This window comes from Gymnoscopelus microlampas (genome assembly GCF_963454915.1).
Source record: "Gymnoscopelus microlampas genome assembly, chromosome: 4".
Taxonomy (NCBI): Eukaryota; Metazoa; Chordata; class Actinopteri; order Myctophiformes; family Myctophidae; genus Gymnoscopelus; species Gymnoscopelus microlampas.
Genome location: NC_139941.1, coordinates 41,660,765 through 41,673,479, shown reverse-complemented (window position 1 = coordinate 41,673,479; position 12,715 = coordinate 41,660,765). Strand labels below are relative to the sequence as shown.

At 38.5% G+C, this 12,715-nt stretch overlaps 1 protein-coding gene across 1 annotated transcript; it reads left to right on the top strand.

Moving 5' to 3' along the window:
- Window positions 1–1,033: 1,033 nt before the first annotated feature.
- Window positions 1,034–11,764, top strand: ggt5a (gamma-glutamyltransferase 5a). The gene is made up of 12 exons (XM_084053941.1): window positions 1,034–1,440; window positions 2,563–2,690; window positions 2,804–2,890; window positions 3,577–3,760; window positions 4,929–5,089; window positions 5,807–5,953; window positions 6,393–6,523; window positions 7,614–7,807; window positions 8,139–8,230; window positions 8,727–8,833; window positions 9,058–9,168; window positions 9,886–11,764. Exons 1-12 carry the CDS (start codon window positions 1,274–1,276, stop codon window positions 10,033–10,035), a joined length of 1,659 nt encoding a protein of 552 aa, XP_083910067.1. The 5' UTR covers window positions 1,034–1,273; the 3' UTR covers window positions 10,036–11,764.
- Window positions 11,765–12,715: the final 951 nt, after the last annotated feature.

The window sequence follows — 12,715 nt, the reverse complement described above, 5'->3', positions numbered from 1 at the left end:
GTCCTTGCTTTGGTTATTAATAGTCTCATTTATCATCTACAAATAAACGACACGTTGAGACTACTATCACATTAAATATATTACGTTTTTTTTTATTATTATTACATAATATATTTAATAGTGATATTTGTAACATTTGTAATAAAAATTTAATATTTAATGTGATATTTAATAGTGGCGATTTCACAGCTGCTGAAATGACACAAAAAAAATAATGAAACACAAAAAAAAACATAATAATGTGTTTTACGCACAGCAATGCAATATTTCGAACACGTTGATCTAATCAAATCATGTGGTACTGGTTACTGGTAGGTAGATGAGGAGATATTATCGAACCACAGCTTCCTGTTATTGTGAAGTGTGCAGATAATCTAAACACAAACATTGTGGCTTCTTTATCACTGCTCCACTGTTCCACATTGCCAAAACCAGATGAGATAAGGCTGGGAATGAGGTTACTACTAGGTTAGGCAAGGCATGCAACTCGAAGTGACCGAAAAAGACTCAATTCAATTCAAAGGGGCCTTAAATTGACTGTTGAGGTTTAAATTGACAAAGCAAGTGTCAAAATATAATACAAAACTGTTGAAAATGGGGAAAGTGTATATAGTAGCCTACAGTTAGAGGGGGTAGGCCTACAGCATTTGTGTATCATTATATACGTTATATACAGGGAGGGTATAAAGCTTTTTGAAACAAATAGCAGCAATCTTTTGCAGTCACTTTGGGACAAATAGCAGCATTTTTTTCCTCAAAACTATTTAAATAGTAGGCTATACCCCAAAAAAGCCTCAGATTTAAAATGTGTTTATTGGGTAGCACGTCTACCAGAGAACTCTGGTAGACGGCCTAAGCCCCAGAAGGGGTAATAGGCGTAAGTAAGTAAGTAAGTACATTAAAGGTAGCGGCTCTGTGCAGTAGGTCTAGAGGTCTACTCGGTAAGGATAGTGAGGGACTCAGTGCCGGTGTGGGCGGGGCACTTTCTAAATTAGATTAACACGTACCCGGATCATACCAGATATTATAGCCTACGCGTACCTGACATGGCACATTTCTCACAAGATAAGCCATTGGGATACCTGAGATAGACTAGACATGATGATGACTGACAACTGTACCGTCGTTGATGACTTTTGAAAATCTTCCTGTTGTAAACTTCAGACAAGGGGTGGAGTTAGAGTTATATAGCCTGTCTCAAGTGTATATTCAGAACAGGGCCACCAGTCAGACAGACACTTGTGTGTGAACTTATAGGCACTGGCAGACTACCATGGCGAGATCACAGGCAAAAGTATGCGCAGGCTTCCTTTTTATTTTACTCTGCATAGTTGCAATAATTGCGTGCATTTCTGTACTGGTACATGTACCGTGTTCGGAGAAGGCTTTCAGAGGAGCAGCAGTGGCGGCAGACTCTGCAACATGTTCAAAAATTGGACGGTAAGTTAGTTGGCATATAGAGCTGCTAAAGGCTCTTCTTAACTGGTCTGTTTGGTGGTTGCTTGAGCGAATTGACACATTTTTACATTTGTCTTAACTTGTCAATATCCATTTTGACTACATAATATTTATGCTGAAAGAATTGTTTTTAACCTATGTCTTCTACTTGAGCTAATGCGCACTGTCTAACTTTTGAGGATTTTTTACTTAACTGGAGTATTTCCAATTTTCAGTAGGCTACTTTTACTTCTACTCCACTACATAGGCAAATGTTGTTCTTTTACTCCATTACAATTATTTGAAAAGTTTAGTTGCTATTTTGATTATCATTACGAAACATAGCCTACATTAACCACTTCAGCCCTATGCATACTTAGGCTAATTGAAAATAGCAGATCTACAAGCTCACAAGGCTAGATCTGCTATTTTCAAAGAATTTTTAAACATTTGGAAACTTGTGAAATGGGATATTGTGCATAACCAGTACCTTTACTTTAAGTAAAATCCAGTCCGATCATACTTTCTACTGTGATGATGCCATTTCCTTACAGCACACACATTGCGCAACTGATATTGTATACAAAAGAAATCAGCTTTGTCCTCTCAGGCTACGCCTTTAAGAATAGGTGACGCATGCAGACACCGAGGCTTAGGCACAGAAAAGTTCCTGTATAGCCTGCTTTAAACATAGGTCTACGTGCATTATTCCAGAAAATATACTAGTAGGCTACACCTTAGTATCCTATTGAATTGAACAACTATTTGGAATCTTCCATTTAAATATCTTCTTTAATACCAATAAAGTGAGGGAGGTTTCATTTAAAATTTGACTCTGATTTGGCTTCAACATTAATATTATTAACAGAAAACATTAAAAAGTGAACACAAGCTTTCTTTTTTTTTTTTAAGTTTTTTTGTGTTCACTTTTTAATGTTTTCTGTTAGAGGACTCCCCTGGCTCTGATGTGGTAAATGTTTGTAAATGTAACTTCTTTGTTTGTGTTTATGTCTTGACTGTTATCAATAAAGGAAAAAAAGTTCATGTACATTTTCTGTTTTCAACAAAGCGGTTCTTTATTACTAACAAACTAATACGTTGATTTCCCCCTGTGGTGTTATTTAGGGATATCCTTCAAATAGGTGGTTCAGCAGTAGATGGCGCCATTGCTGCATTGCTGTGCACTTCAGTCATCAACCCACAGAGTATGGGTCTTGGAGGCGGATCCATATTAACCGTGATGGATCGCAATGGTAATGGTTAGATTAGAATGATCATTCAATTCATTTTGTGCCAGTAGAATACATTTTTAATAGCCTTAAAACAGTTACATCATAAAATGTGGCTTTACATGTTTTTCTTAAAGGTGACGTGAGAATCATCAACTCAAGAGAGACTGTCCCTAAGAGGTTCAAAGCCAACCTGTTGAATGGGTGTTCAGAGTCCTTAGTAGGTACTGGTCTCTTACCAATATATTAAACACACACATGCACGTTAATGTTATTTATCCCACTTAGGCTGGGGAGACACTCAGGCCTTTCTTGGTCTTCTTGGTGGATTGATTTGTTTCTGTCCTTTAGCTGCCCTTCTTCATGTCTGGTTGTATACACTAAGCCCTGAGTCTGGGGCCCCACGGTAATGGGCCATGCACTGTAAATGTTCTGAGCCAAGACCACACACAGTGGAACGCTAGGCCTCAGATAGCTATCAATCTTGTGACATATACTTGTACACCTACGTCTGTCTGTCTGTCTGTCTGTCTGTCTGTCTGTCTGTCTGTCTGTCTGTCTGTCTGTCTGTCTGTCTGTCTGTCTGTCTGTGCATTCTTTGCTCCATCCATCCATCCATCCATCCATCCATCCATCCACCCATGATCTGTCTGCAACTCATTCACTCACTCACTCACTCACTCACTCACTCACTCACTCACTCACTCACTCACTCACTCACTCACTCACTCACTCACTCACTCACTCACTCACTCACTCACTCACTCACTCACTCACTCACTCACTCACTCACTCACTCACTCACTCACTCTTTGTTTGTTTGTTTGTTTGTTTGTTTGTTTGTTTGTTTGTTTGTTTCTTTGTTTGTTTGTTCATTCATTCGATCATTCATTCATTCATTCATTCTTAGGTAGCCAATGGATTGGGGTCCCAGGGGAAATCCGAGGGTATGAGCGGGCACATACGCTTTATGGGAGACTACCGTGGGCTAGCCTCTTTCAGCCTACCATTAAACTAGCTAGGGATGGTTTCCCAATACCTGAACTCCAAGGACGTTTTATCCCATTTCTTGACGACAAGTCTCTGCCACTACGGTAAGTATTTATGGTAGTGATCGTTAACGCCAGGGACCCAGATACTGCTAATGTTCATTTCTAGCTTTCTAATCAGCAACTGATTGGACATGGTACAGCAGATTAATGCAATTACCTACCTAGTTGAAAAGTCCCCAGGCTTGGAGTTAACAAGCACTCATCTATTGGATCAGAGCAGGGGTTTTCAACTGATTGTGAACCAGGGACCACCACCCTGCCTAAGAATCAACCAGGGGACCACTGTTGTGTTGGGTGGGGATATGGGCTAAGATCAGCCTTTTTGGTAACAATTGCTATGCATCCCATGTTCATAATGCATTATAATCAGCTTATAACACTGTATGATTATAAATAATGACTGAAATATTATGCTTGTGAGCAGAGCGTTTTTGAGTATTTCTCTTACTTTATCCAGTCTTCTATATTAAACTCATATTAACTGATATACTGATTTGTAACTTATGTATGAGTGAGTGAGCAGACACACCGGGCACATTTCCTAATAATAATAACTAAGGCAATCCGGTACACTTCCCCTTCTCCTCCCTTTTCTGTGAAAGTTCTTGACCTCCTACTTCCCCTTACTGCTGTCAACTACATTGACCCGTCATCTTAGGTCACCAGGTCATGGAGTGAACCGTTTCTCATGGCATGATTACGGGTGCTCCATGTCTATCTCTTCTTGGCTATAGTGGGGTCTCATGTCTCATGTCATTTTCTGGCCCGAACCTTACATATTCCATGCCAGCATGAAAATACTACTGTCACAGAGATACGTGGTTACAAAAGGTAAAATACATTTTGCTTTTACTGTAAGCTCTGGTAATTCTGCCTGACAACTCTTTACTTTCCTACATTACTGAATGCATGATCAGGGACCACATGCAATACCGCCACGGACCACCAGTGGTCCACAGACCACCAGTTGAAAACCCCTGGATCAGAGTATGCTTCAAGAAAGTATATCTAGTATATATATTATATAATAAGGAGTGTTTGTGTAACATTGTCCCTTTGTACTGTTACTGTACATGGGGACCGTAGTGCAAGTCTGTAAACTGTCAATACGTGTTTGAACCAAATGCCAAAAGGAAAAATCCTAGCACTTTTATTGCATCTAGCAATTGAACCGATGTGGATTCTGATCTCATAACATATTGTCTTCTAGCAAGTTATTTTCAGATGAGAATGGGAAGATGCTAAAGGCTGGTGACACTGTGAAATTCCCGAAGCTGGCTGATACACTGGAAGTCATTGCTAACCAAGGGGCAAAGGCATTTTTCACTGGAAAAATAGCAGAGGATTTAGTCCATGACATACAGCAAGCAGGTATTGCCTGATGGGTTTCATATTGTTCTCTACTCCCAACCATTTTAGTATCTCTGCCAACCTGTGTAGTGATCTACAAGTGAATACATCAATTCGGCCCATAAAGTATCACAGTGATCTATCTGAGCCTCTGTGGCGCATTGGCCGACCCGCAGTGGTGGAAAGTACATTTACTTAAGTACTGTACTTAAGTAAAATGTTGAGGTATTTGTACTTTACTTGAGTATTTCCAATTTCCAATACTTTTACTTCTACTCCACTACATCTCAGAGGCAAATATTGTACTTTTACTCCACTGCAATTATTTGAAAACTTTAGTTACTAGTTACTTTTCAGATATGAACTATGATATGATAAAACATACATTAACCACTTTAGCCCTGTTTTATACCTAGGCTATTTGAAAATAGCCGATCTACAAGCTCACAATGCGACGCGTTGTGAGCTTGTAGATCTGCTATTTTCAAATATTTAGTACTTTTACTTTTGGTACTTTAAGTACATTTTGATGCCAATACTTTTGTACTTTTACTCAAGTATTTTTTTTATTCTGGACTTTTACTTGTAACAGAGTATTTTTATATTGCAGTATTGGTACTTTTACTTAAGTAAAGAATTTGAGTACTTTTTCCACCACTGCGCGACCCGTGCTGATTATCTGGAGCTGAGATGCATTTGCTCGCAGAGCGTTTTGTCTCATACTTCTTGCCCTCCCAGGAGGCAGCCTCAGCATGGAGGACCTGGCATCATACAATGTTACAGTGACAGATCCATTGACCATCCCCCTGGGAGACTACCAGCTGTACGTGCCCCCACCTCCTGCAGGCGGCGTCATCCTTAGTGTCATCCTCAACATCATGAAAGGTGATATGATGCAGTCACAGCCTATCCACTGGTTGTTGTCAGTTTTGTACATACAATCATCAGTGTACCAAATATACATTAACTGATACATTATTATTTAAATTAAGATAATAAACACATTAATTCATTACTAATTACATTCCAATAATGATTGTTATTGGAACTATAACAATACCTACAGTAGGCCTACTTTGGTACTGCAATAATTTTTTCATGCCAACACCTTTGCACTTTTACTCAAGTACAATTTTAAATACATGATTTTACTTGTAAAATAGTATTTCTACATGTTGTTACATGTGTTATTGTGACTTTTAAATAAAAAAGAATCTGAGTACCTCTTCCACCAATGACCACCGGAAATATACGGATTTGTCAAAACATGACACATGCATGGATTACTTGTAATGAACTGTTTGTGTTAAATAATTATTTGCAGGATACAGTCTGAATTCAATGTCACTGGAGGGTGAGCAAAGGACTTTGACCTACCACCGCTATGTGGAGGCTTTCAAATTTGCAAACAGCCTAAGGAAGTACATCCGTGATCCACAATTCAGCTCTGGAGAAGTAAGTTCCACAACACAGACACAACAGGCCGCTATAGAAACATAGGGTCGTGACCCATTTACATTTTTATGGGTCATGCAAGTAAAAATTCATCTTTTAAAAAAATCTTTCCAATTAATATCCTTTATTCTTTTCTTTTTTTTTCCAATTTTTTTTTCAATTTCAAATTCCTTTTAAATTTCTTTCCTCAAAAATGTTTAGGATATTTCCACAAAAGTTTCAGAAATCACAAATAGTGAAAATAGCAGCTCTACAAGCTCACAACGCATTGCATTGCGTCATTTTTGTGAGCTTGTAGATCTGTTATTTTGACCATGTTTGAAATAAGGATTAAGTTCATTCATAATGTATTTTTGTACGTTTGGGTCCTATGGAGTCACCAAATTTCTTTTTTTGGTCTCAAACTGAAAACGTTTGGGAACCCCTATAGAATATTAATTAAGTAAGTATAGGATATTAACATAATAGACAGACAAAGCCACTGACAGCAGTGACATCTGTGTCATTTTAGCACGATTTGAAAGCTAGGTGTTTGAAAGGAGGTATAAATGTCTGTGCAGTGCAAGGTGCCAATGGAACCCACTACAATGAATTTGTTTTGTTCACATACCACTTAAACGTGACTTCCATTCAGGGTTCAAGTCTGGCATAAGAACTGCCAAAAATCATTAGTATTCTCTGCCTGCCCTTTCCTGCTTTTTCCTAAATCAAACAGAAAGAGATCTTAAGAATCATCTTAGAAAAGGGAAAACATATAATTGATTGAATTACTTCTTACATGATTGAATGCCATACTCTATTAGTGTTATTAGTTAGAATTGTATATTTGAATTCTAATTAGTTTGTTGTTTCCGTGGGGCCCATCATTATTCAGGGCACGTCATGGTGGCCTGTTGAGCTCCCTAGAATTCAGGTTTTGAATAGTATAGACTTGGAGTCAATACTTTTATATGTACGTTTAGTGTGAGGTAGTTTGATCTGAGGATATTTTATTCAATCAATAAACAGGATAATACACTAGAATAAGGAGATTTTAAAGTAAAGTGTCACCATTGCGCCCCCCCCCCCCCCCCCCCCCATTTTATTTCAGCTTTTCTCAAAGGCGAAGAGTTTCACCGAGCAGAGCTTTGCTGATCACATCAGGAGTCTGATCAACGATGACAAGAGCCATGATGCCCAGTATTATAACATCACACCACATCGAGACAGCATGGGTACCACGCATGTGTCTGTGCTGGCTGAGGATGGATCTGCTGTCTCTGCCACAAGCAGCATCAATTACATGTGAATATTGTCCCCACAAATTATTTATACGTATACATACAGTGTGTGTGTGTGTGTGTGTGTGTGTGTGTGTGTGCGTGTGTGCGTGTGTGCGTGTGTGCGTGCGTGCGTGCGTGCGTGCGTGCGTGCGTGCGTGCGTGCGTGCGTGCGTGCGTAAATATATCACTAATTTATTGCTCATAATAGTTTATAAAATGATTGCGGAACACTTTGGTGAGTGGTGGACAGTAGGAAGATTCCAAGTGTGCTGGGCTTATAGGGGCTACTTTGATAAGCTGTTACGTCCGCTATGCAATAGAATCAAGAGTGTCAAATGTATTTTCCCTCCCAGATTTGGCTCGAAGGTGTTCTCTCCGCGCACCGGTGTCATCCTCAACAATCAACTGTCGGATTTCTGTGGAAAAGCAGATCGCATTGTTGCCGGTAATCTGATGAATACATGCAGTGTCATGTTTTGCTTGTGTCTGAGATTCATGCTGTAACTGCTTATTTCTATCTAATCTGTCAAGTATTTGCAGCAGCCTAGGATGAGTAGTTGTAAGGGGTGAAGGAAGCATACAGGTTTTGGTTTATGCACATTAAGCCTTGGGATGCACTGTACAACTAGCCTATTGACTGATGAGCAGGTCCACTTAGTAGATGGGGACCAAATGCCTTGCTCAAGAACACCTTGATGGCAGCTGTTGAAAGAGGGGAGGGGGGCTCATTCACGTCCCTAACTGGTTGAGTGATTCAAACCAACACTTCATTTCTTTTAGCATGATTCCTTCTGTCCTCATACAAACAATCTTTGCATACAGTAGCTCTTGGCTTTTCACATTCAGTGAACGTGTTGATACTTACAAATGATTTTCTGTGAACATTCTGTGGCATTGTTGTTGCACTGGTCAGTTGTGGATTTTCTGTGATCTTACTTTAGGTGAGCAGCCTCCCTCCTCCATGTCTCCTGCGCTGTTGCAATCCAGATATGATACGCTGGTGATAGGGGCTTCAGGTGGCAGTATGATCACGACTGGCATGGCCTCGGTAGGTGTCCATGACAATCACACTGAATTATTTTAACAAAAAACATTTAAATATAAATACAACTCACCATTGCAATTCTCAATGCAATAGCCAATGCAATCCTCGCACTCTCTTCTCTATATGTGTTACACATCTGTTCACCATTTCCACTTTCCTGTTCCTGGTAATAACATTTCTTCACTCTTGGTTAATCTCTCTGCCTCTCTGCCTCTCTTCCTCTCTAGACGCTAATGAATCATATCTGGTTCGGAAAGACTCTTGAGGAGTCTATTGCTGCCCCTATTGTTTTCGTAGACTCTGGAAATGCACTGAAGTTTGAGCCCAAATTTGACAAGGTACCACACCGCACACACTCATTCAATAAGGCCCTGACACACTGAAAGCATCATTGACGTGAGCATTACTGACACGCGTCACGTGAGTCCATCTGTTCATGTTGTCTATTTCATTTAACCCATTAAGACCTGGAACTGTGTCATTTTTATATTTGAGCTAAAAAGCATTATTTTACACTTTGGGCTATTCAAAAATAGCAGATATACAAGCTCATAGCGCGGCACCGAGTGCCGCGCTACGAGCTTGTAGATCTGCTATTTTTGAAAAATTGTGAAAATGTGTGCAAATCTTTTAATATATATATTCTTAAAGCGAACATTTTTAACTCAAATATTTGCTTCTGGGGGTCTTCATGGGGGAAACATAGTTTTTCAGAATACTGTTGAGATTTAGGAGACATGTAGAATCGGCTTCAGGTCTCAATGGGTTAAAAACATACTCTGCAGTACAATACGCTGCAAGACAAGTTTTACATAAAGAGGTTACTGTGTTACTGGGTTTCTGTGAACTCATTTCGTGTGGTCTGTGCCAAAACAGAACCAAGCTCTGAAAGATGTATCAAACGCACCCACTTGCCGCCTCCAGTGTGGCTACAACCGTGTTTTGGTGCTTTAAGTGTGTCAGGGCCTATAAGTTAGCACATGGCATCTATACAGTTTCAACAATGTTTAAAACAAACAATTAACACGTAACTGGCATCTTTCTCTGTCCCAAAGTCTGTGATAAAGGCGTTGAACGCCTTGGGACACACACAGAAAAATGCAACATACTTCTACAATGTAGTTAACGCTGTGGAGAAAGACGATGATGGTTGCATCCATGCTGTGTCAGATGTCAGGAAACTAGGACAAGCAGCTGGTTACTGAGAGGAATAGCCTCTGACAGTAGACGTTTAAGAGAGACTGACATGTACAGTAACTGGAAGGTCACAGGTACAATACCTGCAACATACAATACCTTCAAGATGTGTCAAAGCTTATGTCTGTAAGATGTGTGTCCAATGGAGAATCCGGATTTGTACGTTGCTTTTGAAAAGGGTGTCAGATAAAAGTCCTAAAATGTGAAAATGTAAACTGCATAGACCGTCAACAGAATGTAACAATAATGACTTAAAGGAGCAATTCACCAATTTGAACCTTATCTTCATTAGAATTGGTCCTCAATAATGCTCATTATAAGATGGCACAATTTCCGTCTACCTATGATGATCATCGATGGGGATTCCAAGCTGATAGAAACTACAGCCTTCGTCTTCCTGGAAAATTTGCTTGCTGAAATAGAAGCCATTGTTGTTGCATTACAAAAAAAAAACGTTTTTAACGACGAGTAAAGTTGAAAATGGTGAAGTGGTCCTTTAAGACATAAATGTCAATACATGTAATTGTCTGTTCACAACTTCAACCATATCATATATCATCATACATAAGCATAAACTCTTTTCCCTTTCATGTATATTTTTTTAGACTTAGCATTTGTTTACATTTTGCCTAGTCTCTCAAGATAGATGTGTTAGTTCCCATAATATTCAAATTCTTCCGCCTCCCTATCTGCAATTCTCTGAAGGCGGGACATCAGATCATTGCAGTTGCAAATTAGTCAAAGCCAAACTAGGTTGCTGCTTAGCAGAAAGGCACATCATTCCAAAAGATACTCCTTCTGAACTTTGCAAAATTCATTAACGGGTAACTTGGATTGATTGAATACTTTATTAGTCAAAGATGTAAACAGCATGGAAGTACACTTGGGCTAAAAGGATAACACAAAAAAGTCCTGGGGACCTGTTCCCATTGTGGTCTATGTATTTAATTGAGAGCATAAAATATTAACACATTAATACATTATACAATACAATACAAAAATACACATAGCTATATTTACAGAGGAGAAAAAAGGAAAAACTGTCTTCCACCAGAAAATGTCAGTTTCCTCTGCTTATATTTTACAGGGCTGACTTACAGACTGTCTCTGGCACATTCAAAGATTGTGGAAGAGATAAGAGTAGCGATGGAGTAGCCTATAAATTAAGCAAATTTATGCTTCAGCCTCAAAGTGTCATTGAGCTACACTATTTTCAGCTACGTTATTATTGTCACATGACACGTTGCAAGACACTCCCCTTCAAGCATTCCTGAAGAAAAAGAACTCCTTGTTTTACCTGTTTTTATCCTACCTCTTTATTCACTGTCCATTGTTTATTGTAGTTCAGTGTCTCATGTCTTCATCACTTTGATTGTCTTCCTTACTATTGCTGTAGCTTAGCAGGTTGTGTTGATGACAGTGATATAAGCATTCATTTAGCTTTCATTTTCCACACATGCATTTTTGACATTCATCGTTATGTTATATCAAATGTATTATAATCCATTTGAGACTTTTACATGGTATTTTTTATAAATGGCAGAATGTATTTTTTTGTGTTTTATTGGTTTTTGGACACTTGCAAGATGAGTCCTGTACCAGGAGGGAATGAAGTGCATAGCTGCATACGTGATGTTTTTTTCTTTACACAGATTTTTGTAATATATATTTGGTATTCCAAAATGTGTTTTTACTATTTTTAATACTCAACAATTAAATATACAATCTTTCAACTTGCATATTGTAAATGACTGCTATTTTGGAACTGCTTGGAATGAAAACACTTACATAGACCTGTGATGAATCTCTGCGTGAAATATGATGAGAACATATTCTTTAGAGTGATAAATCACCTTTTAATGTTTATTATCTTTTTTTCATAATTCACTTAAACTTGTAGTTTATTTATTCATAACTCCAAAAACACTGTGTTGAAGAGCAATGTCAGATAAAATTGTTACAGATAGCTACACAAAACCCTACAATCAGACTATTAACCACAGCCAATTTAACTACTTATGTCTGAATGGATGAATCTTTGGTATGTACAATATGTTATGCATAATATAGAAACACGGGAAACACTTCCCAATAGACCAGTAAATGTGTATATTTCCATGGAAACAAGCACATTTCCCAGCAGAGGACATGGCAAACCTTTGTTTTTGATTACTCATGCACCCATTCCTTGTATAATTGTAATTTTATATGCTGTGTCTCATATTGTGTCCATTATCTGTTTGTACATGTTGTTTCATATAAACACTGCTGGATTTTCCAAGACTATTGTCTCCCCTGGGAAATTTGTTTATGATATACCATTCCAAAAATGTATTCTAGCTTCTCTATAGTAAACTACAGTATATTGTGCAGAATGGTTTGGAATGTACTATACAGTATGTGATTTTTCAAAGTAATAGTTTTTAGTCCCACTGGCACAGCTAACAAATGTTTACAAAATTGACCTGCAGTAACAGTGCAACAGTGTTATTTTAAGATACAGCACAATTACTGCCATTTCGCAATAAATCAGATAGGCTTATCAAATCCTAAACCATCCCTTCAGGCCAAGGTTATTTTCTTTACAATCAGCTCTGTAAATCTGCACCTGCATTTTGTTCTGTGTCAGATTTTTCTTATGTTCTTTTTTTCATAATATTTCTTGCTCGAGCTTGCAGCAGCTGGAGC